Source organism: Loxodonta africana, chromosome 6 (assembly GCF_030014295.1).
Source record: "Loxodonta africana isolate mLoxAfr1 chromosome 6, mLoxAfr1.hap2, whole genome shotgun sequence".
Classification (NCBI taxonomy): Eukaryota; Metazoa; Chordata; class Mammalia; order Proboscidea; family Elephantidae; genus Loxodonta; species Loxodonta africana.
Genome location: NC_087347.1, coordinates 45,545,477 through 45,571,948, shown reverse-complemented (window position 1 = coordinate 45,571,948; position 26,472 = coordinate 45,545,477). Strand labels below are relative to the sequence as shown.

Genomic DNA, 26,472 nt, shown 5'->3' with positions numbered 1-26,472 from the left:
CCCCATACTGTTAGCATGGTTTTACCACACTTCCCCTCATGGATTGCCTGGTGGCACTCATGCAAATTACAGTGGGGTTCTAAGGGTCGGCAGTTCAAATCCTCCAGGCGCTCCTTGGAAGCTCTATGGGGCAGTTCTACTCTGTCCTATAGGGTCGCTATGAGTTGGAATCGACTTGATGGCACTGGGACTGGGTTCTTAGGACTCACCACCACCACCACCAGTTGCTATAATTGATTCCGACTCATGGCGACCCCATGTGTATTAGAGTAGAGCTGTGCTCCATGGGGTTTTCAATGGCTGGTTTTTTGAAAGCAGATTTCCAGGTCTTTCTTCCAAGGCCACTGTGAGGACTTGAACCTTCAAACTTTCAGTTAGCGACTGAGAGTTTTAACTGTTTGTACCACCTGATTCACATAGCAGAAATCAAAAAAAACAAACCCAGTGCCGTCGAGTCGATTTCAACTCATAGCGACCCTACAGGACAGAGTAGAACTGCCCCATAGAGTTTTCAAGGAGTGCCTGGCGGATTCGAACTGCCGACCCTTTGGAGGGGCCATATATTCCATGTAACTTTGCACCCTCATCGTTTTGTTTCTTTCCCAGTTCCATTGATGCCTCTGAGGCACTGGCATTGCCTGGTGTGGTGGATGTGATAACAGCTCGAGATGTGCCAGGTGACAATGGCAGCGAAGAAGAAAGACTGTATGCACAGGATGAGGTAGTCTGATAACAGCACTTAAGATTAATTTGCTGTATTAGTTTATAGTGGCAGCTGCTATTCCCTGGTGCTATTTTCCAGGTGCCTTTATACACATGACCACTTACAGCCCTCCTAACAACTTTGGGGTATTCTTTTGTGCTAACCTTGTTTTGAGAGCCATTGGTGGTTTAATGGTGGAATTCTTGCCTCCCATGCAGAAGACCCGGGTTTGATTCCAGGCCAATGCACCTCAGACCACCACCCATCTGTCAATGGAGGCTTACATGTTGCTGTGATGCTGAACAGGTTTAAGCAGAGCTTCCAGACTAAGGCAGACTAAGAGAAAGGGCTGGTGATCTACTTCCAAAAGCCTGACAATGGAAGCCTTATAGATGATAACGGTCAGATCTCATCTGATCGTGGGGGTGGCACAGGGCCAGGCAGTGTTTTGTTCCACTGTACTGACTCACAGGCAGCTAGCAAAAACAACGGTATTGTTTCAGGACAAATTTAACACGGTTGTCTCCATTTTAAGATGAAGACATTGAGGCTTAGAGAGTTTTAGTAAATGCCTGAGGCTATATAGCTAGTGGTAGCCAAGCTATTACTCACCAACAACTCCATACACATCATCTCAGGGCATGTCACCCCCGTGCTGACAAGGAAGTCTCTGGTGTACATTTTGGTTCTGTTCTGCCATGTTTATTGGTCTGTTTTTCTGCAGGTGATTTGTGTGGGTCAGATTATCTGTACTGTGGCTGCCGATTCGTACGCTCATGCCAAGCAGGCTGCCAGAAAGGTGAAGATTGCGTACCAAGACATGGAGCCTGTGATTGTGAGCATTCAGGTATGGAGAAATCTGCTCGGTCTTGTGGTGATTTGGCAGCGAGTGGTTTCAGAAAGTTCCAAAGCATGTTGTTAGCACAGTATTTGTGAAACTCCTTTGTCTTGTGTGGCATTTCCCAGCAGCTGTGGCAGTAACACAGAGCCCTGGTGGTGCGGTGATTAAGAGCTAAGGCTATTGACCAAGAGTTCGGCAGTTGGAATCCACCAGCTGCTCCTTGGAAACCCTATGGGGCAGTTCTACTCTGTCCAATAGGTTTGCTATAAGTTGGAATTGACTTGACAGCAACAGGTTTTGTGGCAATAACAGAATCTAGAAAGCATATTTTCTCCTAAAAGGTCCAGTTATTCCAGAACCCTGGTCTCCCTGATCCTTCCCGATGTCCTGGGTGGGCTGCTTTTCTTTCTCTGCCCCCCACCCCCAGATTATTCTGGGTAGTAATGAGATCCTCCCAGCTCACAGTGGGCTGCTCACTAACTGCACTTGGTCCCTGTCCCCACCGTGCCTTAGCTTGTGCACATACAAAATAATATGTTATCATAGTTATTCGTTGCAGCATTGTTTGTAGTAGTAAAATACTAGAAACAATTCAAGCATCTATCTATCTATCTATAAAATGGAACTCTAGATAGCTGTATATATAAAAAAAGATAAGGGTGTTCTTTATGCACTGATTTAGAAAAATCTCCAATTTATATTGATAAATGAGAAGAAAAAGGTGCAGAAAAGTACATTAAAATAGAGGAGGTAATAATATACATTCATATTTTTTTGCATTTTCATAAAGAAATTCTGAAACAAGAAACTAATGGCAGTATCATCTTTGGTGGGTGGGGGTAGAAACTGGATAGAGGGACAGGGCGGGAATGAGAATACATTTTTATTCTGCTTCAAATTTAAACCATTATAATATGCTACCTAATTCTGAAAAATAAAATTTAAAAGTAACCTTTTAAAAAATCCCTTAAATTGTCCATAAAGTACAGAACATAGGTTTTATACATATAATCCTATTCAGCTACACTTATGCAAACTGAAGTTTGCGAGCAACTTAACAAAAATAAGACACAAAGGTTAAGTTTCTATGCAGGTGTCTGGCTACAGAAACCATTCTTTCTCAAGAGAGCCATCAAATTCCTGGCTGGGGATGGGGGACAGGAGGAGAATTCTAAAGAGCACCTGCTTACCTGCAGGGTTGAATCTAATTACATATTAAGCCTCCACAGTAGATATGTTTGGTGTTGTGAGAATTAAAGGAGAGAGAGAGGAGTCCCAATTTCAGAGAAGGTTAAAGTTCGTAGGTTAGTTAAATATATATATATGATGGGACTGCATTATGTGGTGATAGTATTTTCTAAATTGTTCCAGGTCAGGATATGTGGTCTGAGAAATTCAACTTGACTCATGAATATGGGCCAACCCATTGCCATCAAGTCAATTCCAACTCATAGTGACCCCGTAGGATACAGTAGAACTGCCCCATAGGGTTTCCAAAGAGTGGCTGGTGGATTTGAACTGCAGACCTTTTGGTTAGCAGCCAAGCTCTTAACCACTGTACCATCATCCTAGGAAATTCTGGGAGTGATGATTAACATCACTTATAGTTTTTAGTGAGAGGAAAGTGGGAGTGACCAAAGTTGGCAATCTTGAATTGTGCTACATTGATAATACCATTTTATTTGTTACCACCCACAGGATGCAATAAAACACCAATCATTCATTGGGCCTGAAAAAAAACTAGAACAAGGAAACATTGAGGAGGCATTTCAATCCGTTGATCAAATTATTGAAGGTGAATTCTTAAGTCCTTTTCTAGAGATTAACGTAATTTTAATCAATGACGCTTGGTCTATAGAACTTGGGTGCAATCAACTCATCTTAATTCTTCTAATGCAAGTTAGTAAAGAGGTGGACAATCCAGGACATCAGACTCAGAGAAGAGGAGAGGTTTTGTGAAGGACCCTGAACCCTTGTTTAAAGAATTTGTACTGGTCCTGTAGACTATGTAAGGCATTTGAGATTTTGAATGGGAAGGTGATAGGATTGTAGTTGCCCTTTAGTGCACCAGGAAGTGCTTTGTGGCTTGAAGAGGAAAGATGGCATCCACCAGAGATCAGGCCACAGGCCATTACAGTATGCCAGGTAAGAGATGACGACTGGTGCAGTGGAGTAGAGAAGAGAACATAGGTGTAAGAGGTATTTAATCACTGACTAGTGAAGGAGAATCAAAGACAACTTTGAAGTTAGAGATTGGTTGACTGAGGAAAAGGTGGTGTCATTAAGAATGTAGGAAACATCACGACATATTTGGAGGCAGAAGAAGCTGAAAGGTTTAAGGGGCCAGCAGGCCTTTTGCAAGGAGATGTCCACAGGCAGTCAGATGGGAATTCCAGTGCTTTAGGAAAGGCTGAGTCTAGAGATGTGGATTTGGGAGAAGCTATAAGAGTGAATGAAGTCACCAAAGGAGAGAATAATACCTAAAAAACTATTTTTAAAACATTTCTCTCACTTAGTTCCCACAGAGGTTTTGAGGTGGCTTCCAGAGAAAAAGACAATTGAAGGGAAATGAGAGGGGAGGAATCAGCACTATGACTGGTCGATGAAATTATAGCCTACAAACACATGGCAGAAGGGAGGGAAGAGAAACAGAGTGAGACAGAGACAAAGAGAACCAGAGAGAAGGCCTGAAGATAGAATCTTGGTGACACTTTCATCTGGAGTTAGTTTTAAGCTCTCAAACTTCTGTCACCTAGAGAACTAATAGTTCCAGGTTGCCCATCCTGTACAGTTAGGGATGTTTAAGCTCAGGGGTATGAATTCAAGGGCTGCCCATAGTTTTTTTTTTTTTTTAAAAAAACCAGGTCAATTTAAAGTTTATATTTATGGGTTAATTACTAAATCCTTAACCAAGTCTTTCCAATTGCCCTGGTACTTTTCTGTGCCATCTCCAGCTTCTTGATTGCAAACAAATTTTATTTTTTAATACCTATAACTAATTATAGATTTCTGAAGTTTTTAATCCCTACTTGGATGAAATTTGGAAAAAAATTGTTTTATCCCCTCCGTTCCTTTTCCCTACCCTTCACATACGCCCATTTCTTCTTTGTAGCTGAGGTCCGTGTAGGTTTTAATGAAGTTTCTCAATAGGCACTGACATTGTAGTTTGAGGTTTAATCTTTCTAGTAAGCAGATGAAAAATGTATGGCTGGCTGGGTGTCAGGTGTATGATAATAGCTGCCTGTGAAATTTTGTCAAACAATAATGATGTGTTGAAATCAAGGCAGGAAACCAAATGTTATCCCCATGACCTGGAAGAAAATAACATTTAGTAAAATACTTTGCACTCTGTTTTGAATATATTTGAACTAAATATCTCTAAAGATAAGAATCCATTTGCTTGCTGTCTTTTCAGGGGAAGTGCACTTTGGAGGACAAGAACATTTTTATATGGAAACTCAAAGTGTTCTTGTAGTCCCAAAAGCAGAGGATAAAGAAATGGATATATATGTGTCAAGCCAGGATGCAGCACTTACACAGGCCAGTCCCTTCCCAATCACTGTTTCTTGTGTCACAGTCGATGAACTTCAAAGTAAGGTGGTGTCATTGTCTTGATTTATAACTGTGGAACTCAGGTAGAGTGGTAATGGTTAGCCAGATATTTGACATTAAGATAGAGACAAAGCCCAGCTCTAATTTTTCTCAGAGCGTTATCCAGAATTAGGTATGCACTCTTACACCTTTAAAGACCCTTTAAAATTTTACGTAACATGAATGTAATTATAAAGAATAAAATAGAAGTTACATGCAGTGGGGCTTTGATATTACTTTTCAATTCATCCTAGATCCATGAATTGGTGAATCCTCAGCCAGTTTTAGTTGGCCTCTGTCCTTATTTTATTACTCTGCCCCAATACTATGATATTCATGTGTTTCTATTATCTTCCTTGGAGTCCCTCAGCTGCTAATGGAAAGGCTGGAGGTTCAAGTCCACCCAGAGGCACCTCGAAAGAAAGACCTGAAGATCTACTTCCAAAAAATCAGCTATTGAAAACCCTTCAGAGCACAGTTCTACTATGACTCACATGGAGTCGCCATGAGTAGAAATCAACTTGATGGCAACTGATTTTTTTGTTTTTGTTTTTTTCTTCTTAATCTTCCTTAGCCCACACAGCTCAGTAGACATCATGTCTTTGACTGAAGACCCTTCTTGCACTACACGCATTATTCTCAGTTCCCACAGACAGCAAGTCCATCATCATGTTTCCCCAGAGGCTTGGCCCCCACTGTCACTCACTGCAAAGACTGCCTCCTGCCATGTCTAGGACCTCTCATCCTCCAGCGCTACTGCTCAGCTCTCTATTTCAAGTGTGAGCTGACCATAGCTTTCTGTGCTGGTGGGCCAGATTCTGCCCAGTGAGGCAGGAGAAATTATCTCCTGATTGATGTCTGAGTTAAACACGGGTGATGTCTTTCTTTAAACTTCCTTCCACTTGTGTGGCTGCAGGGCTGCCGTTACCACTTCTCACCTGCTGCTTCCACCAGCCTCTTCTCCTGGGCCTCTGTGTCTTGGGTGAAGCATGGGCAGCAGACCCAGGTTTACCTGCATGTTAAATCGACTGCTGCCCAGCCCTGCCCACCTGACTCAGCATCACTTTTATGATTTCCCTCCAGATGGTGCATTGTTCCCTCTGACTGTCCCATCTGCCAATTCTCTTACGCATGATCGTGCTAATATTTAAGAAGGAGTCTTAAGCGACCCTATGAGGGACTCTAGGGGCTGCCAGCCAAGGAGAATGAGGAGCAACTTGTGATCATTTTAATTACATTCTGGAATGTGATATCTCATTAATAAATTTTGAAAAGCAATAGCTATTTATTTTCTCAACTTGGGCTTTGCAGGCATTTATAGCCGTTTCTCTAGTCAGTTCTGAAAAATAAAGACTTTTCTCCAGTCTTTCCCCCAGAATAGAAATATATTTTTATGCTGGGCAGTAGGGAAAATTATAAAGGATTTTCTATTTCAGTTAATAAACCCCTTGCTTAGAACGCATCTTCTGAGTTACCTTCTGGGGGCTCGTAACCAACTCCTGACTCCCTTACAGGAAATGGTGGCTTATGCCTTGGATATTCCAAAGAACAGAATCAACTGCCATGTGAAAAGGGTTGGGGGAGCCTTCGGAGGGAAAGCAGGAAAGCCTGCACTCCTGGCGGCGGTGGCAGCCGTGGCGGCAAACAAGTGAGTGTGCCTGTGGCTTGGGACCCTCTGTATTCCAGTCCTCAGCCCTCTATTCCTAACTGGACATATGTCCAAGAGGTCCTTCAAAATCTCTCAATGCTAAAGGCCAGGGGAGGAAGAGACTGTCTAGCAGTGGATGGGTGTTAGCATCCAGACCTAATTAATTAGGGCCACTGCCATGTGGCACAAAGTTGGGCACATTTCTCTTTGTGCTGCATACCTGAGGAAGCCTATCAGATATTGGGTTCTGCTTCAGTGCTCTCACTGCTTTTAGCTTAAAGGCCTTCCTATTTCTCAATAGCAAAGAAAGTAAGATTAAGTGAAATGGGTGATTTGGTTAGTCAATAGTATTTTTTGAGGTGTGGGCAGAATCCTATGATTTAGAAGTTAGGAAAAAGAAAGAACATTCAGATCTTGCACTATTTCTTGAGTGAAAGGACACCTGATAACATATCAAAAATGGAATGTATTTAGAATAATACTCAAGAAACTGCTGACAGTTGTACTTCAGGAAGATCTGTGTTGCTGGAGGGACAGGACAGGGAGAGACTCTTACTTTTCATTGAATTCCTTTTTTAACCTACTGAATTTTGTAATGTGTATTTATTACCTATTCAGCAAAATTAATTATTTTTAAAAAGCTTGTAACCATTACTAATGTACACAACTAATAAGAGAAGGCTGATATGAAACTAGAAGGATCAGATCCCAAATTCTGTTTTTCCAAAGCAGACCAGACATGTTCTCATGCAAGCAAGCTTCTAGGTAGAGTATTCAGTGGTCATGAGCCATTACACACACACACACCGCTTTCCAGAAAAGAACAAAATTACCAAACCCACCAGGCAAGTGTTCAGTTTTAGTAGATCAACAAAAATTAGGTGGACTGTGATCTTAAGTGCTTTGTAAAGAAGGTGAACCTAACTGAAATATTGAAGGAGGAGAAAGGTAGGTCTTGGAATCCTGAAGAGGAACCACCACAGATTTCTAAGTATGGGAGTCACAATCAAAGAGATGCTTTTATAGAACCTAGGTCCTGCTGCTCTTATGGGGGTGGAATTGAAGCTGAAAAAGTCCAGGGAAAATTCTGGAATTCGAACAACTGCGGCAATCTGAATGTAAGAAAATTCAAGCTCAAACAAGGGGATAGCTATTGAAAACGCAGAATTGGGTTCTGGAAATGTTGTGAGACAAGAAATAAATGGCAAGATTTTGAAGATGACCTGGGTATTTGGATGAAGAATGAGAAGTTAAGACTTTAAAATTGAACTTGGAGATCAGTTTACAATTAATGTTATTAACATAAATGAAGAATTTGGTCCCTAGAGGTAATAATAAATGAATCACAGAAACCTCAAACTTCAGATGGTTTTAAATTCCCAAATTACACAGAGGCTATTCAATAAATAGCTGTTGATGACCACTCTTACTAACTGAAAGTTAGGTATAGAACAACCACAAAAAAATTATCTATCATGACTCCTAAGAAAGACCAAGATAAAAGGAATTTTTAAACATAAAGATAGCTTCATAACTGCCTTATTTATATTAAGAAGCAAGAAATTTATAGTTCCCTATTCCTTCCTAAGAAACCCTGGTGGCTTAGTGGTTAAGTGCTCTAGCTGCTAACCAGAATGTCAGCAGTTCGAATCCACCAGGCGCTCCTTGGAAACTCTGTGGGGCAGTTCTACTTTGTCCTATAGGGTTGCTATGAGTCAGAATCAACTCGATGGCAATGGGTTTGGTTTTTTTTTTTTTTTGGCTTATTGCTTCCTGGGAATAATTCTTTTCCTTGTCTCTTAATTGTGTGGTCAAGGGAATCTGCCAGTGGTTTCTGGAACATTCCACAAGCTTGACCTCTCAATCTCAAATGTCTTAAAGTTCTGATTCTATTTTATTCCCCTCTCTCCAGGACTGGCCACCCAATCCGTTTTATTTTAGAGCGTGGGGATGACATGTTAATAACGGGAGGACGCCACCCACTACGTGGGAAATATAAGGTGAGTGGATAGGAAAGTCATTACACATAATATAGACAAATTAAGTGATTCACTAACTTGTGGTTTCAAATATCTGCGGAGCCTTGTACTCACCCACACACTCCCCAGACGACAGGATTGCTGTGTCTTTCACCAAGCCTTGGCACTACACTTTGTGTGCATTGAGTCACTCCACACAAAAGAAACCAAACCATTTGCCATTGAGTGGACTTCAACTCATGGCAACCCTATGTGTGTCAGAGTAGAACTGTGCTCCATAGGGCTTTCAATGGCTGATTTTTTTACAAGTAGATCTCTAGGCCTTTCTTCCAAGGCACTTCTGGGTAGACTTGAACCACCAACCTTTTGGCTAGCAGCCGAGCTCATTACTAGTTTGTACCACCCAGTGAACACTAATATAGGGAATGAGAGAAAGGCTAAAAGCAAGAAGAAGATGTGAGCAGAAGCTATGGCATTCACAGATCTCCCATTTCTGGGGGCCTCAGGAATACAGACATGTTAGGATTTGGGGTGACATTTATTCAAACTTGATTTGTCCTATACATTAGTAAGCTCATTATAGAAGTGCTCCCACCTTGCTAAAGGATAGTCTTCCAGCAATTTCAACCCTGTGGAATATAGCCTCGAATCAAGAAGGGAGCAGAAAATAACACTAAGTATGTAAAGTAACCATCACAAATCTCCAGCACTAAACCCCAGGAGATTGAAGTCAGTAAGAGAGGAACTTTGGTTCTTAGAGCTTTATCGATTCTAACTTACAAACCTTGGTGTGGTTTCCACAGCACTATGGATTAGAAGCAAAATCCTTGGTCCGATACCACCTTCTCTAGGAAAGTTCCCTGACTGAGCCCCCATATCCTACAGTTTGTTAATTCATCCAGCTGAATGGGGCCCTGCCATTTGTGTTTTAATCTCCAGGTGATTTAGATGCACATTAAGTTTTTGTTTTTTTTTTTAATTTTTATTGTGCTTTAAGTGAAAGTTTACAAATCAAGTCAGTCTCTCATACAAAAACTTATATACACCTTGCTGTATACTCCTAATGGCTCTCCCCCTAATGAGACACCACACTCCTTCCCTCCACTCTCTATTTTCATGTCCATTCAGCCAGCTTCTGACCCCCTCTGCTCTCTCATCTCCCCTCCAGACAGGAGATGCCAACATAGTCTCATGTGTCTACTTGATCCAAGAAGCTCATTCTTCACCAGTATCATTTTCTTTCCCATAGTCCAGTCCAATCCCTGTCTGAAGAGTTGGCTTTGGGAAAGGTTCCTGTCTTGGGCTAACAGAAGGTCTGGGGACGATGACCTCCGGGGGCCTTCTAGTCTCAGTCAGACCATTAAGTCTGGTCTTTTTATGAGAATTTGGGGTCTGCGTCCCACTGCTCTCCTGCTCACTCGGTAGTTCTCTGTTGTGTTCCCTGTCAGGGCAGTCATTAGTTGTAGCCGGGCACCATCTAGTTCTTCCGGACTCAGGCTGATGTAGTTTCTGGTTTATGTGGCCCTTTCTGTCTCTTGGTCTCATAATTACCTTGTTGTGTCTTTGGTGTTCTTCATTCTCCTTTGCTCCAGGTGGGTTGAGACACAGTGATGCATCTTAGATGGCCGCTTAATAGCGTTTAAAACCCCAGACGCCACTCTCCAAAGTGGGATGCAGAATGTTTTCTTAAAAGATTTTATTATGCCAATTGACTTAGATGTCCCCTGAAACCATGATCCCCAAACCCCCACCCCTGCTACACTGGCCTTCGAAGCATGCATATTAAGTTTTGAGAATCATTGGATTAGGAAATAATTTTACACACATAATTTTTACGTAGGGGGTTACTGAGGCACAGAAAGGTTGAATGGACTGCCCAAAGTCATTTGACTTGTAAATGGTGGAACCAGAGTTCAAACCCAGGCAGTCTGAATCCCCAGCCCACATTCTTACCAGGAATGGAAGGTCTCCCATTTGAATTCTTCAAGTGCCCAGGAGTCAGCAGGTGAACCTCGCATACTCACTGAAGTAAGTGTTGTTTACCACTCACAGGTTGGCTTTATGAACAATGGGAAAATTGAGGCCGCAGACATTGAATGTCACATCAATGGAGGCTGCACACCAGATGACTCTGAACTGGTACGTGACTTACAAAAGCAACTGGGGCTTCAGTTATGTGCAGTGATAGAGTAAATGCAAGCTTGGTGTCTTAAGACTTAATTTAGAAGGTCTGTTGTGTATACCTGAAACCCTGGTGGCATGACGGTTAAGTGTTATGGCTACTAACCAAACGGTCGGCAGTTCAAATCCACCAGGCACTCCTTGGAAACTCTATGGAGCAGTTCCACTTTGTCCTATAGGGTCGCTATGAATAGGAATCAACTCAATGGCAACAGGTTTGTTTTTTTTGTTTGGTGTTGTGTATACTGACTCATGCCCATCTTGCGTGGAATGCCAGTTGTAAACAAGGACGACTGGACTAGCTTCCAGACCACTATCATTCTTTGCCTGTAAGGTGGTCAGGGAGCTGCTGGGTTTCTCTGCTGCTTTGCAGCACTTTGTCATGGAAAATACCCAACACACATTTCCATTTGCTACCCTCTAGTCATGGCATGTCCCCCCAAAACTTCCTCAGAGATCACTCAATCCTTCCGCTCTTCTCTCCTTACCTTCTCACCCTAGACAAGGCCAGTGGGATCAGGGAATGTAGTGTGTTGAAATAAAAAGCAAAACAAAAAAAACAGTTGCCATTGAGTTGATTCCAACTCATGGTAACCTTGTGTGTGCAGAGTAGAACTGTGCTCTATAGGGTTTTCAAGGTTGTGACCTTCTAGAAGCAGACTGCCAGACCTTTCATTCACAGTCTAATACCTTTGACAATAAGTGTGAGGATATCACTGGCCTATTTGGCACTTCTCCGCTCTCCACCAATGTTTCTGCATATTCCAGAAGTTTCTGAACTAGTCTTTTGTCTGCTTGCTCATCTCATAAAGGGGAAACACCACTTGTTACCTTTGCTTCCCAGTGAGTCCTAGAATAGAAACCCACAGCCCACTCTACTTACAAATGAAATGGATAGAATTTTCATGACCCACCTATCCATGGTTTTATGACACATGAAGGTGTCATTTTTAATGCTCAAAACAAATATATTCTAATTTAAATAACAAATGTATGTTATAGTATATTGGAGGAGGAGAAATGCTGTCCTGAGATCCAGCGAATGGTTGTTTGTCTTAACTCCAGAAAAGGTTGGGAATGGCAGCTATGCCCATTGGGCAGAGCTGTGCTTTCTACCCTTTTCTGCACCTGGAGTCAGATTCAATGATTCAGGAGAGTTCTGCTAAGCCACTGAGACCAAAATACTTTGGTCAGGCCATTATCAGAAACATTGGGCTTTGTTTGGGCCTTCGTGTCTTCTGTACAGAAAAGAAGGTGGAAAAAGTCACAGGAAATAATAAAGAAGTTGGAAATCTCTAGCCTAAAGCATAATAAAAAGCCTGAGTGTTCATGATAACATTTTTTGGGTGTCAAGGAATTAAAAAAAAAAAAAAGCTAACATAAGTTATTTCCATTTCTATCAAATACGGAATATAAATTGATTTGAATTGCAGAAAAAAATTTCATCTACATACATAAATATGGATGTATACATAAATAAAAGGTGTATAAATTAAAATAGTAGCTGGTCACTTAAGTAGCTGGTCAGGTAACTTGGTAGATTCCTCTTTGTGGTTGCCTCTGAGAACTGAATAGAGAAACACATCTCAGAAGGGCTGGAATTTCACCTGCCTGGAAGGGGGTTTGACTTGGGTGCCATTGAGTCCATTCCAACTCATAGTGACACCATGTGACAGAATAAAACTTCCCCATAGGGTTTTCTTGGCTGAAGCAGATCACCAGGTCTTTCTCCCTCAGGCACACAGGGCCACTGGGTGGGTTTGAACTTTTTGGTTAACAGCCAAGGGCTTAACCATTGTATCACCAAGGCTCCTTAGGGAATCTGATTAGTGCCTACTTACCAAAACCAAAAACCAAACCTACTGCTGTCAAGTCGATTCTGACTCATAGCAACCCTATAGGACAGAGTAGAACTGCCCCATAGAGTTTCCAAGGAGCGCCTGGCGGATTTGAACGGCTAACTGCTTGGTTAACAGCCATGGCACTTAACCACTACGCCACCAGGGTTTCCAGTGCCTACTTAAGATGGTATCAATCCAGATTTCATGATTTTAATTGACTTTTCACCTTGGAAAACTTTTCAGGTAATAGAATATGCTTTGCTCAAATTGGAAAATGCTTATAAGATTCCCAACCTGCGTGTCCGAGGTCGAGCCTGCAAGACCAATTTGCCATCCAATACAGCCTTCCGGGGGTTTGGTTTTCCCCAGGGAGCCTTTGTAACAGAGGCCTGGATGACCGCTGTGGCAGCCAAATGCCACCTGCCACCAGAGAAGGTAACCTGATAGGAACTGGTGATCAAGAAAAGTCTTTACACAGATAAAAGCTCAGTCTTTAAATTCTCAAAATCATGTGGTCTCTAACATGTTTATTTTCAATGCATTCTTTCATGCTGAATTCCAGAATAATCTAAAGGTTGATCTTTATCATGGACTCACTCTTTGTGAGTCTGGCTGTGAAGTTTGTTCTTTTTATCTACCAGGTTCGGGAGTTAAACATGTACAAAACAATTGATAGGACAATTCACAAGCAAGAATTTGATCCAAAGAATTTGATAAGATGCTGGGAGAAATGTATGGAAAACTCTTCCTACTACCTCAGAAAAAAGGCTGCAGAGGAATTTAACCAGCAGAATTATTGGAAGAAAAGAGGAATTGCCATTATCCCCATGAAATTCTCAGTTGGATATCCAAAGACATTTTTTTATCAGGTAATTTTCAGAAATATTTTGCAAGTCTGAAAAAAAATTTCAAGGGCTTTAATAAAAGATCTGTTGACACTAATTTTTAGAAAATCACTTTGCAACTCCAGAGAGTTTGGGTATTGGTTGGATAGATAGATACGTTTCTTTTGCTATAGCAGTTATGGTGCTATTGATTAATGGGCAATTACTGGTTGCAAGGAAAACTGATATTAAAAAACACACACCACAGTTCTAATTTACAAATCATTTTGAGGACTGCCTTAAATCTGGATCACATTAAATAGCTGTTGTGATGCTTTTGTGTAACCCTCAAGCATTACTTCTGGAGGGCTTCTCTGATCTGCAATGCCTACACCACTCACTCTTGATTCTACTTCCATTACAGTCACACTGTATTGAAATTGTCAATTTCCTCTTAGGTCTCTTCACTCTAGGCTATAAGCTAAACCCTTGTTTTAGTTTTTTTACTTCTCTGCTTAGTACAGGACATAAATGTCTGTATAGAACAATGAATGAATGGATGGTTGGATGGATGATGGCCAGGCGAGCGGATGAATTGTTACATAAATGAGAAGGTGAAACAATTTTTGTGGGTATTGGATCTGCCCATGTAGTTTCCTCAAAACTGCTCTACTAGTCCTAGAAAAATCAACTCTGGATCGTATGGTCTTTCCTACCAAGGCACAGTGGAGTCTTGGAAACTACAGAGAACACACCAACATTACTACCAGTGATTCGTTGTTGTCTGTAGATTTCCCAAAGAATTTATTTCACTTTGGTAAGCTAGTAATGAATCTTTTTAAAGGCAATGCCTTCCAAATCAAGCAGACAGATCTCCAAAAGGCAGTATTGGTGGGATTTTAGGACAATTTTTTTTTTTTTTAAAGAATGAGTCTTGCAGGGCTATTTTAGAAGATTGTCAGAAAAAAGATGAAAATACCTAAACATAAGCCTACACTGAATGTCCAAGCGCCTCTTGCCTAAGAGGTGGGACTTTTTACAAGGTACTTCTCATGCTTCCAGCAACCACATTCCCATGGGTGGACCCAAGACCTGGGAGAGGGAGCAACCCTAGTGCATTAAGTTGCTCCAAAAGGGGTCATGTGTCTCCTTCAACAGCTCCATCTCTCTATTTGCATTTTGCCACTAGATGATTTAGAAACATAATCTTTATTTTGTACAATGAGACTCCTTTCAGATGTTTAACCACACCCAAAATGGTGATTTAAAGCAATTATTAAGCTTAGGGAAAACAATAATTAGTTTTACTTTTTTTCATTATCAATGTATATGCATGTTTTACATGCCCAAAGCTGCCTAACTCTGATCTGCCCTTTAGTCACACCCTATGTTCCAGAATTTTCCTGCCTTCCTCTTGCAAAAATTACCTGACTTGGATTGTACTTGCTCAAGACATTCTCCACTCCCCTTTTGAGAGACGCTAATCTGAGAACATAGATTAATAAATTGCACCCGGTAAAATCTGTATTTTAGTAAAGAATTTCTAGAGATGGAACTTAAATCTCCATGTTTCCCCAATCTAGAAAACTGAATACCCTCAGAGCCCATAGGAGACACGCTTGGAGAAGAGGACTGCAATCATCTTTACACGAGAACACATAGATGGCTCCTTAGCACATTTTCTTTCAAAGAAAATTTGTTAAAATATATTTTAGTGGCCAATATTTTTTTCTAATGAAAATAGCTTTACTCCTTTTTTGTGTGTGTGTGATTATGTAAATAATGTGGAGTCCTGGTAGCACAACAGTTAATCACTTGGCTGCTAACTGAAAGGTTGGCGGGTCGAATCCCTTCCAACGGCCTCTCTGGAGAAAGATTTAGCAATCTGTTCTGGTAAAGATTACAGTTTAGAAAATCCTATGAGGCAGTTCTACTCTGTCTCATGGGATCACTCTGAGTCAAAAATGACTCTACAGCACCTAATAGCAACAACATATAAATAAGACATGTTTCTTGTTATTGAAAAAAAAAAATAAAACACTACAAAAAATCCAAAGGAAAAAAATTAAAATCACCTATAGCCCACCATCCAGAGATAATTGCCATTATTATTTTGTTATCCTTCTTTTATATACTTCTGTATGCCCATATACACATGTCTATTAATTTTATACAGCTCACGTTCAGTTGTGGTCATATTTTAACAGATTTTTCCTTTTTCAGGGGAGGGAGGGGAATATTGCCTTCTCTCCTGCCACCAGGTAATCAATGTTCATAGTCTGGTTTACATCCTTCCATTTCTTTCTCCATGCTCATACAATCATAAGTAAACATTCATACACACATACAGGGTTTAGTGTGTGATATTTTAATATCTTCATAGAAGAATGTTCCTCTCATCTCCCACTTACCATCTTTCTTCCTCACCTACTACATACCACTTGCCTTCAAGTCGGTTCTGACTTAAGGTGACCCTATGTGTGTTAGAGTAGAGCCGTGCTCCATAGGGATTTCAATGGCTGATTTTTCAGAAGTAGATTGCCAGGCCTTCCTTCTGAGACAACCCTGAGTGAAATCAGACTTCCAACCTTTTGGTTAGCAGCCAAGCCATAACCGTTTGTACCACCCAGGGGACTCCTTAACGGCTTTATCGAGACATAGTTCACATACCACAAAATGCACCTATTTACGGTTTGAAATATATTCATAGAGTTTGCAGCCATCATTACAAACTAATTTTAGAACATTTTCATTACTCCAAAAAGAAATTCCAACCCATTACTGATGGTACTGAAGGAAGAAGGGTTTCATTTTACTTGGATCCACAGACAACATGGAAGCAGCAGTCAAGAAATCAAACGACATATTGCATTGGGCATATCTGCTGAAAAAGACCTCTTTAAAGTATTAAAAAACAAAGACTTCACTTTTAGGACTAAGGTGAGCCTGCCCCAAGCCATGGTATTTTCAACTGTCTCATAGGCATTTGAAAACTGAACAATAAATGAGGAAGACTGAAGAAGAAACATAATCCTTACTTTGTAAAGTGAGACTCCTTTCAAATGTTTAACCACAGCCAAAATGGTTATTATTTTGTGGAATTTTTCCCAAACCCTAAAGTGTACAACAGTTTTGGGGGATGGAGAAAATTTTATTTTAAAGAATTTGAAAACTCTTGAAAAGTTTAGATTTGCTTGCATATGTCCATTTATGCATATGTCTAATTATGAAGATTTGAACACCTTTGAATTATGGTGTTGGTGAAGAATATTGAATATACTGTGGACTGCCAGAAAAATGAACAAATCTGTTCACTTGGAAGAAGTAGAGCCAAAATGCTGCTTAGAAGTAAGGATGGTGAGATTTCATCTCATGTACTTTGGACAGGTTATCAGGAGAGACAAGTCCCTGGAGAAGGACATCATGCTTGGTAAAATAAAGGGTCAGCGAAAGAGAGGAAGACACCCAATGAAATGAATTGACACAGTGGCTGCAACAATGGACTCAAACACAGCAACGATTGTGAGGATGGTGGAGGCCCAGGCAGTGTTTTGTTCTGTTATACGTAGGGTCACTATGAGTCGGAACTGACTTGATAGCACCTGAGGATGACTTGTCTTTCTACTTCGTTTTATTGTTGTATTATTGTATTTTTTTAATTGTTGTAAAAATATGGAAAACGTGACATTTGCTAATTCAACATTTTTCACATGTACAATTTAATAAAACCAATTACATCAATCATGTTGTGCAATCATCATCAATTCCTGTTGTCATATTTTCTGTTCCCATAAAGAAAATCTCAATGCTCCTGGTAACCACTACTAAACTCTAATCTCTATACATTTACCTATTCTGGGTATTTCTCCACTTACTTTTTACTTCCTAGAGGGGAATGAGAGTAATATGCTTAGAGTATTTGAATAAGGAGAATGAACTCACTAGACTTTACCAATCCCCAAATGACAACTAAGAGAAAAGAGAGTCTGTAATTCAGCAAAGAATAGCTGTTAAAAGCCGTTGCCGTCAGATCGATTCCTACTCATAGCGACCCTATAGGACAGAGTAGAACTGCCCCATAGAGTTTCCAAGGAGTAAAGAACAACGAGTTCTAAATTCAGTACTGGTTGTTACCAATGTGGGTCAATGTTTGTTACTTTGCAGAATAGGAGAAGCAAGGTGAGGAGCTCTAGCTAGGAGAGGTGCAAAAAATAGGACAACGCCCAGCGGGCATTCAGTATATAGCTAATTAATGCTTCTGAAACCAGTGAAAGAACTATGACTTAATTCTAACGATAAGATATACATTTAGGCTTAGAACCCAGTTTTCATGAAATGCTACCTTTATTATTCTCAAATGGCATAAGGGTTTATTCCACCTTGTGATGAAGCCATTGTTCCCATACCTGCTAAAATGAAACTGTGGCTTTATTTCAGTGCCTTTTGGTATTTTTTGTGACTGCCTCACTGTTAAAGATGCATGTACAGATGGCAAGAAAAACAGATTTCTAATTCTATTTTCAGGCTGCTGCTCTGGTTCACATCTACACAGATGGTTCTGTGCTGGTTGCTCACGGTGGCGTTGAACTGGGACAGGGCATTAACACCAAAATGTTACAGGTGAGATAGATTGTTTCAGTTTTGCCATTGGCCAAGATTAGAATTTATAGAGAAATCCCAGACTCTGTGTCGTTCGGTTAATCTTCAGGTTTTGTGATGCAATGACCAGAATTGCCCATAAGTGTTCCCAAAAGTCACCCTGGATTACCTGGAAATGGGCCAACTGGAACACAGGAAGGGGGGTTCAGCTCCCTTCTCTAGTGATAGGGACCATACCAAAACTCAGTTTCCCAAGGCACCGGCAGCTCCCTTCCTCTCCCTGGCAACTCCTGAACATAGTTAGCAGCCCAAATTCAGACTTCCTGGTTCCACACAACCTGTTCATTCCCCCATCAACAAGTCCACATTCTCAAGCTCCCCCTACAAAAAAGGAGACCCACACAGGGCGAGAGTCCTTCCTCTGGAATGTAGACCGATGTTCATGTCCAGCAAAGTACTCAGCCCCAGCAGGCCTCTGTGGGTGATGAAAAGATGGAGAACCTGTCCTTTCTCTTTCTTTGCTAACACATGGCTTTGTAAGATCCCCCTCCCCCAACAGAGCCTATTTTTAAACCCATGCCATGAGGTATTATGGAATTCTTCCCAAACCCTAAAGTATACAGCAGTTTGGGGGGATGGAGAAAACTTCTATTTTAAAGAATTTGAAAACTCTTCAAAAGTTTAGGTTTACTTGCATGTGTCTACATAAACCACAGATTATAAATCTCCTTACAGCTTTGTAAAAGGGGGAAAATGTCTTTACTAATAAAAAAAATAGGTTTCAATTATCGTTCCAGTTTCACTCTAGACCGACACATTCTGTCTGCTTCTTTTATGTGCAGGTGGCCAGCCGAGAATTAAAGATACCCATGTCTTACATACACCTTGGCGAGATGAACACTGTGACAGTGCCCAACACGGTCGCCACTGCTGCATCCACGGGCGCAGATGTCAATGGAAAAGCTGTGCAGGTGATGGCTTTACTGACCCCCCAAACTTCTTTGAAACCTCAGACCCCTTTTCCAGAGGAGCCCCTCTGCTCTAGTCTAGGAAGTTCCTCCTGATGCTTTTTCACATGAACGTTGGGCAAAAGAGCGTAAAACGCCATTTCACGGTGTTTCTCTGTTCCACCTGAAATAATGGGCCCTGGGGTATTGCTTGGCAGCATACATTCTATTTTTGCCAAAAAAAAAATAATTTTAAGAACACATTCCCAAGACTGTAACTTCACAAAGGCAGGAAACACTGCCTCTACTGCCTCTTTCCTGAAGCATTATTTGCAGTACCGAACGTAATATGGCCCAACCATTCGCAGCCTGGCCGTGGAAACCCACAGAAGGAAGGCCACACAGGGAGAATCCTCAGATGGAGATTATTGTGTCTTGAGCTCTGTATTAACAAACAAGGAAGCTGTCTCTTTGAAGCCTTCAGATATAAATTGGCACCACTCCTACACCCTTGCCATTTCACTCTCTACCCCAAAGCAGAACGAAGTTATAACAACTCAGAACAGAGATGGCCCCAAAGAGGTCTCTCAACTGAATAGAGCGAAGTCTTCTTGAACCCAAGGCTCTGGAGACTGAAAGAGGGCAAGTGCAGTTTCGTACTTTGAAAGGGGAGTGGGGAAGATCTCCCTCCTTCAGTCAGCTAAGCTTCAATACCAATGCCAAGAGTAAATACTCAATACCTGATACCTTTGTAACCATTCATGTTACAGGCATTTCTTCAACAGCTCTTGACGGGTGCACCTAGAATAACTGAGATACTGATAACAAGCGCTGTAATTACCTAATTTTATTTAATATTTAAAACAACCTCCAAGGTAGATATTAGAGTGGCTATATCATCCAAACCAGAGTACTTCTGTGAGTAGAAGAAGCCACAGATGTTAACACAAAGACAGCAAGTTTAAATGGGGATTGTCCTGGGCAAATCCTAGATTTGTCCTAGAATTGATGTCTCCATGTTACGGATGAGATCACCAAGGTGTGGAGAGTGCCAGTCACTCACGTGCTGAGAAGAAGCAGGGCTATTTGATCCCAGGGATATCTGATCCAAAACCCACATCTCCTTCCACACTACATGTCCTTCCCAGTGCCTGATCTGAGAACAGCTCTTATGCTCGCTGCTCTCCACGGTGGTTTTCATAGTCTTGCTAAGTATGCAACAGATGTTAAATGGAACCTTAACACGTAAAGCAAGTAAAAAACAGAGCTTTTTTGGTTGAACTGGGAAAGTGGGACTTGTATTCTGTCTGGCTTCCACTCCCCTGATCTCCCGAGGCAGCTCCCAAAGTCCCACCTTGGCTCATGGCTGCAGGGAATACCAGGGAATACCTTGCCTAGATATGGAGACAAACCAAATAGAAGATACCTGAGAGGAGGGGAGAGGAATGGTTAGTATAGGGTGATAAACACAGTTGCACTTGAATTAGCTGACGCTCCTGTCCTTATCCACCTGCAGAATGCCTGTCAGACCCTGAGGAGACGCCTGGAACCCATCATCAGCAAGAGTCCTCATGGTTCCTGGAAGGACTGGGTGAGTACCAAATATCTTTGAAGGCTGCATAGCTCTCACTGGAGCTACTTGGTAGAGACACCTGTCCCACTATCTGCATCCCACACAGCTTCCTCTTCTCTGCTGAACAGCACAGGGCAGTGCTTCTCAACCTTTCATGAAGAGACGGATCACCTGGGCATCTTGTTAAAATGCAGATTCTGATTTAGTAGGTGTTGGAAGTAGCTGGGGAGTCTGCATTTCTATCAAGCTCTTATGCAATGCCTCTGCCACAGGACCACACTTTGGGTCCCAAAAGCACAGAGGCAGATATATATCATCAATACATCTAACAACCAGATCTTACTGAACAGAAATTTCCAGTTCAGCTGGACATTTAGTCCCACCTGGAGCCGTATCTCAGCGGTGTTAACTGCTGTTCATATTTAAATACAACTTAGTGTGTGCCTGGTTATTAGCCAAAGAAGGTAGAACCTACACCATTTAGTGCACTTTTAGAAATTTAAAGGAAAAAGAAACAATAAATTGAAAGGGAGTTCTTGCATAAGAAGCTGCTATCTTAGAACATGTTTTGAAAAGTTTCTTCGGTAAAGGCTACAAACACTTGCTGTTTTCCATGCACACGTTTAGAACATTCATGGGGGAAAACTGGATAGGTATTTTCTGGGTGGTAATCCTTGTTCTTCCTTCAGGAATAAAAGTTTTGATAATAGAACATGACCCCGATAAAAGTTTGAGGGAACAGAGGTTATGCAAAACCTCAGGAAGCAGTGATGAATGGGACTCACTGGCAGCAACATGAGTGGTCTACCAAACTCATCTCCTTTTCACTTGGTTCCTGTGAAGTATATATATATATATATATATGTTGTTGTTGTGTGCTGCCGAGTCGATTCTGACTCATAGTGATCCTGTACGACAGAGTAGAACAGCCCCATATGGTTTCCAAGGAGCAGCTGGTGGATTCAACCGGCCAACCTTTTGTTAGCAGTTGAGCTCTTAACCACCGCACTACCATAGCTGTCGCTCCAATCTAGGCCCATTTCTCCATGTATGGGGACAGACAGGAAGATGGAGACTTTTTGTCAGATTTTGTTTGTGAACCTGCATTTAAACTTCTACCACAGGTTTTTACCTTTGTCACTTTTTCATTTATTCTGTAGACAGATCCACCGAAACAGTGACTGTCTCCTCAGCGGAAGGCAGACAAAGCCAATTCTACATCTTGAGCCTGTGTCACAGCCCACTTGGGCACTATACTTGTTCATTCAGCAAGATAATGTTCCCAATAATAAGAAAAAGTATGACAGCCACAAAATGGTTATTTCCCATGCTTCTCTTCATTTGTCCAATTTTATATTTGCCTTTTGAAAACATTCCTCTTTTGCAGGTTAATGAAGCATTTACCCAAAGCATTAGTCTGTCTGCCACTGGATATTTTAGGTAAGTGTCATTGAATACTTTCCTAAAATTATTCTCTTTTGGAGTACAAAGAAGCTTAGAAATGTTGTGCTTAATTGTTATGTTTTTAATATTAAGTCCTTTATTATTTATTTTATTTCACTTTCATTGAAGAGTTTTCATTAGAAATGTGTGTTTTTCTGCTGTATTATCATGACTGGAAGGAAGACAGCTTTGAGATGAGCCCCACAATGTCCTGCATGTAATGCCATATTCCATATAGACCAGGAACGGTTTGACAATTTGCCATATTCCACATAAACCAGCCCCAGGTTTATAAGTGTGATGTTAACAGGCCTGTGCATGGTGTGGACAGTTCAGAACAGAGGGATTTTGGAAAAGTTCTAGTGCTATCCAGAATGCATTTAGTACTTACACCTTTCACTCTTTGCTTCCCTCCCCTCTCAATTATTTAATAGTGTTTTCTCAAGTAGCCTTTGGTGCTTTCTACTATTTCTTGATCTCCAGGAATCTTGCCAGATGGCCTATCTTCTGGGGCCTTCTTTTCTTGCCAAATAAGGGCTTGGTTATAGAAGGTGGGAGTCAAACCAGATACGACCCAAACAGCCCCATTGAAACAGTGTGGGAGCTAAACAAAGTACCACATCAAACTAGGGAGTTCATCCAAGCAGGCAACAAGGAATGTCCACTAGAAGCAACCAGAAATTAACAGCCTGCTCTTTTACCATATGGGCATATATGGGCATATCTCTTGGGCTTATTGGGATTTTACTGGTGATGTCTATAAAGATAGGCTGTTCTCTGGAAGTGGGTCGGCTCTCATTTGAATGGGAGGCATTCCCAATGTCAATGACCTATCACAGCTGTAGCTTGCGTTCTTTGCTTCCCTCCCCTTCCAATTATTCTGCATTGCCACCTTTTTTTTTTTTTTCCTTCCTTACCTCCTGCCTCATTGAAGAATTCCTTCTTCCTTCCAAGACTGATCCTTTACCTGTCCTATGGTCCTGTCCGCTCCTATCTCCTCTGAGACCTTGGTCCATCAATTATCTCGTTTCTCTGTATCTGTCCCATGGTTCATGAACTTCCTCTTACAAATATGCTCAGCTTGCCCTAACCCATTAAAAAACAACAAGCAAAATCAAGCAACAGCAACAAACAAAAGCTTTGTTACTCATGCTACCCCTCTTGAACTCAGCTATGGTTTCATTTTTCCCCTTCTTTTTCCCACCAAACATTTTAAGGTAAAAATAATAATAATAATAAAAAAATTTTATTATTTTTTTTCCCACCAAACATTTTAAGGTAAGTCTAGTTTAGCTGCCTCCACTTACCCAGCAGGGGCTCTGGTGGCACAGTAGTTAAGAGCTCAGGCTGCTAACCAAAAGGTCAGTAGTTCGATTCCACCAGCCACTCCTTGGAAACCCTATGGGGCAGTTCTACTCTGTTCTATAGGGTCCCTGTGAGTTGGAATCAACTTGATGGCAACAGGCTTGGTTTCAGTTTTTACTTCCCCAGCACCCTCATTTCTTAATCCCCTGCAAAATGTCTACCTCTTGACACCACTCTACCTCAAATACTCTCTTTAATGTCACAAGACATTTTCTACTGAACTGTTTTTTATATATACTCTGTAATTAAACTTACTTCAAACTTGTAAGTGAGGAGGCATTGTTGCTTCAGAGGTAGAATTCTCACCTTCCATGGAGGAGACCACGGTGCCATACCTGCCCAATGCACCTCATGCGCAGATACCACCCGTCTGTCAGTGGAAGGTTGCGTGTTGCCGTGATGTTGAACAGGCTTTAATGGAGCGTCTAGACTAAGACAGACTGGAAAGGAAGTGCTGGCCATCTACTTCCAAAAATCAGCCAGTGAAAACCCCGTGGATCACAACAGTCCAGTGCACAACCAATCATGGAGGTGGTGCAGAACTAGACAACATTTTGTTTCATTGTACGTGGGGTCGCCATGAGTCTAGGACTGACTGGACAGCAGCTAACAATAATGAACTTATAAATATTATAGCTAAATGACGTGGCTTCAGAGTCACAAATGAATTTCATCTCCAATTGATTTGTAGAGACTGCCTGAAGGACTCTCTTAAGAAGCATTTTGGAGCCAGATCTAAGCTCAGCTAGAAAGAGTAATGAAATAGATTAGCAATATCTGCCATGGGATGCATGTAAAGAGATGTGAGGACCCACCTTGGGTCACATGCTTTATATGTATTATCTCATTTAATCTTCCCCAAATCCTGCAAGAGAAGGATTCTCATTCCTCTTTGTAAATGAGGAAACTGAGACTCAAACAGGTTGGGTAGCTTGCCGAAGGTCACACAGCTGGCAAGTAGCAAAGCCCAGACTCAAACCTAAATCTATCTGAATCAAGTGTCCCTGCTTTTTCCACTTCGCCACCCTTATAACTACTCTCATTTTACTGATGGAAAAACAGGGCAGTGCGGTCAAGAAATAGCAGCTGAACTCGATAATCAGCATCATTGCTTCTAGCTAACACTTTTCTTCTACTTTTTCATTATTGTCATGAAATATTAGCTCAGTTTCAAAGTCCATGTCCCCATTACACTATGTAACCCTTCTTTCAGTAGTCTATGTTGCAGTTAATCATCTTTTAGCAAAATATGAAAATTATAATAATAATTAACATTTATTGAATCCTTTTAATGTCCCAGGCATTATTCTAAATAGCTGCCATGTGTAATCTAATTAAATCTTAACAACCTATGAGGAGACAGTATGATTTTCCCATTTTAGGAGTTCAAAAACTGAGCCTCGGAGCAGTTAAGTAACTTGCTGAAGGTCACACAGCTGATCAGGAGTGAAGCCAGAACTCCAGGTCAGGGAGCATACTCTTCTGCAGAGCTCATCATCTTCACCCATGCAGTCAGCCGCCTCTGTCCAGTGACTACTAAACACTCCATAATTTAAACTAGCATGAACCCTCTCAGGCTGAGCACAGGTTTCAAGCTAGCTTAATTGTGTAAGCCTTACCCGGCATCCAATCAAATTACCAAAATGCTTGATTCCTGGGCTACGTTGCACTGAGTTTTTTGAGGGTTTTTTTACGTTGCTATAATTCTCAGTCAGAATACATTTACAGAACTATAATTCCCGCAGTCTGATCCTGATTTTTACTTAGTGTTGTAGAAGAAATAACTATATGAAAAAGTCACTGCATTTTTTTGTGAAATGCTGTTAAAGATATAGTGCATTTATTTTTCAATGAGACTTTAAATGTCTGTGCCATAACTTACTTTCAGAGTTCAAAGCTGGGAAAAACTTTGTTTCCTAGTGATCTGATATACTTCCTTTTATTGTATAATAAACACTATGTAACTTTTGACTTCTTTGCTTTGGCGACTAGGAAACCCAAACTTAATTTTTATGTTTACTTTAGATTTTACTTTATACAAATTCCTATTCTTTTACTCTCCATTTCATCTCACTTTTTGGCTCTTATCTTTTACTCCTACTTTAATGATTTGATTCTTCTGTTTTGTTTGGATCTACCATGAATCTTTTTCTGCAAATAGACTCGTTTAAGGCTCATTTAAAAAATAAAAATGTGAGATAATTAAATACTTATCTCTAACATGAACCTCCTATGAACTAATTTTTTAGCCAATTAAAAAGATCCTCCTTACAATAATCCTTGTCATACCTAAAGACCATTTTGAAGTGAGTTCTTATAACTGCTTACAAAAATTTTAACTCTTCTTTTTATGTTTTGAAACAATCACAAATTTATAGAAAAGTTGCAAGTACAATACAAAGAACTTTATTTTCCCTGAATCATTTGAGAGTAAATTGCCAACATGATGTCCTGTTACCCCTGAACACTTTCATATTTAGTTCTACATAAGCATAGTACAGTCACCAGAACCCCAAAATTAACACTGATACATTACTACTGTAAATCCTCCAGCCCCATTCAAGATTTTCCAATTGTTAAAATCATGCCTTTTAGAGAAAAGGATCCAGCTCAGAATTTCACTTAGCATTTAGCTGTTCTGTCTCCATGGTGTCCATTAGTCTGGGACAGGTCCTTCAGCTCTTCTAGACATCCACGACCTTGACACTTCTGAAATATCAGTTATTTTGTGAACAATCTCTCAATTTGATCTCGTCTGATGTTTCATCCTGGGTAGATGAAGGTTATGCCTCTTTGCCAGAATATTATAGAAGTGATTCTGTGTTCCTCTATTTGCATCCAATCAGGTGACACACGATTTCAATGCGTCCTCCTGGATTATGACAGTGGCCCAACGGTTTCTCCACTGTGAAGTGTTTTTTTTTTTTTTCCATTTGT

General features: G+C 40.9%; 1 protein-coding gene across 2 annotated transcripts in view; it reads left to right on the top strand.

The window, feature by feature from the left end:
* Positions 1 to 26,472, top strand: part of LOC100662726 (aldehyde oxidase 3-like) — a 98,830-nt gene that overhangs the window by 45,844 nt on the left and 26,514 nt on the right. For both annotated transcript variants that reach the window (XM_064286338.1, NM_001303259.1), the window contains 13 exon segments: positions 607 to 721; positions 1,428 to 1,550; positions 3,243 to 3,339; positions 4,960 to 5,084; positions 6,650 to 6,783; positions 8,696 to 8,783; positions 10,815 to 10,901; positions 13,028 to 13,219; positions 13,426 to 13,653; positions 18,133 to 18,228; positions 19,050 to 19,178; positions 20,671 to 20,745; positions 22,115 to 22,167. In XM_064286338.1, the coding sequence (XP_064142408.1) occupies positions 607 to 721; positions 1,428 to 1,550; positions 3,243 to 3,339; positions 4,960 to 5,084; positions 6,650 to 6,783; positions 8,696 to 8,783; positions 10,815 to 10,901; positions 13,028 to 13,219; positions 13,426 to 13,653; positions 18,133 to 18,228; positions 19,050 to 19,178; positions 20,671 to 20,745; positions 22,115 to 22,167 (1,542 nt within the window).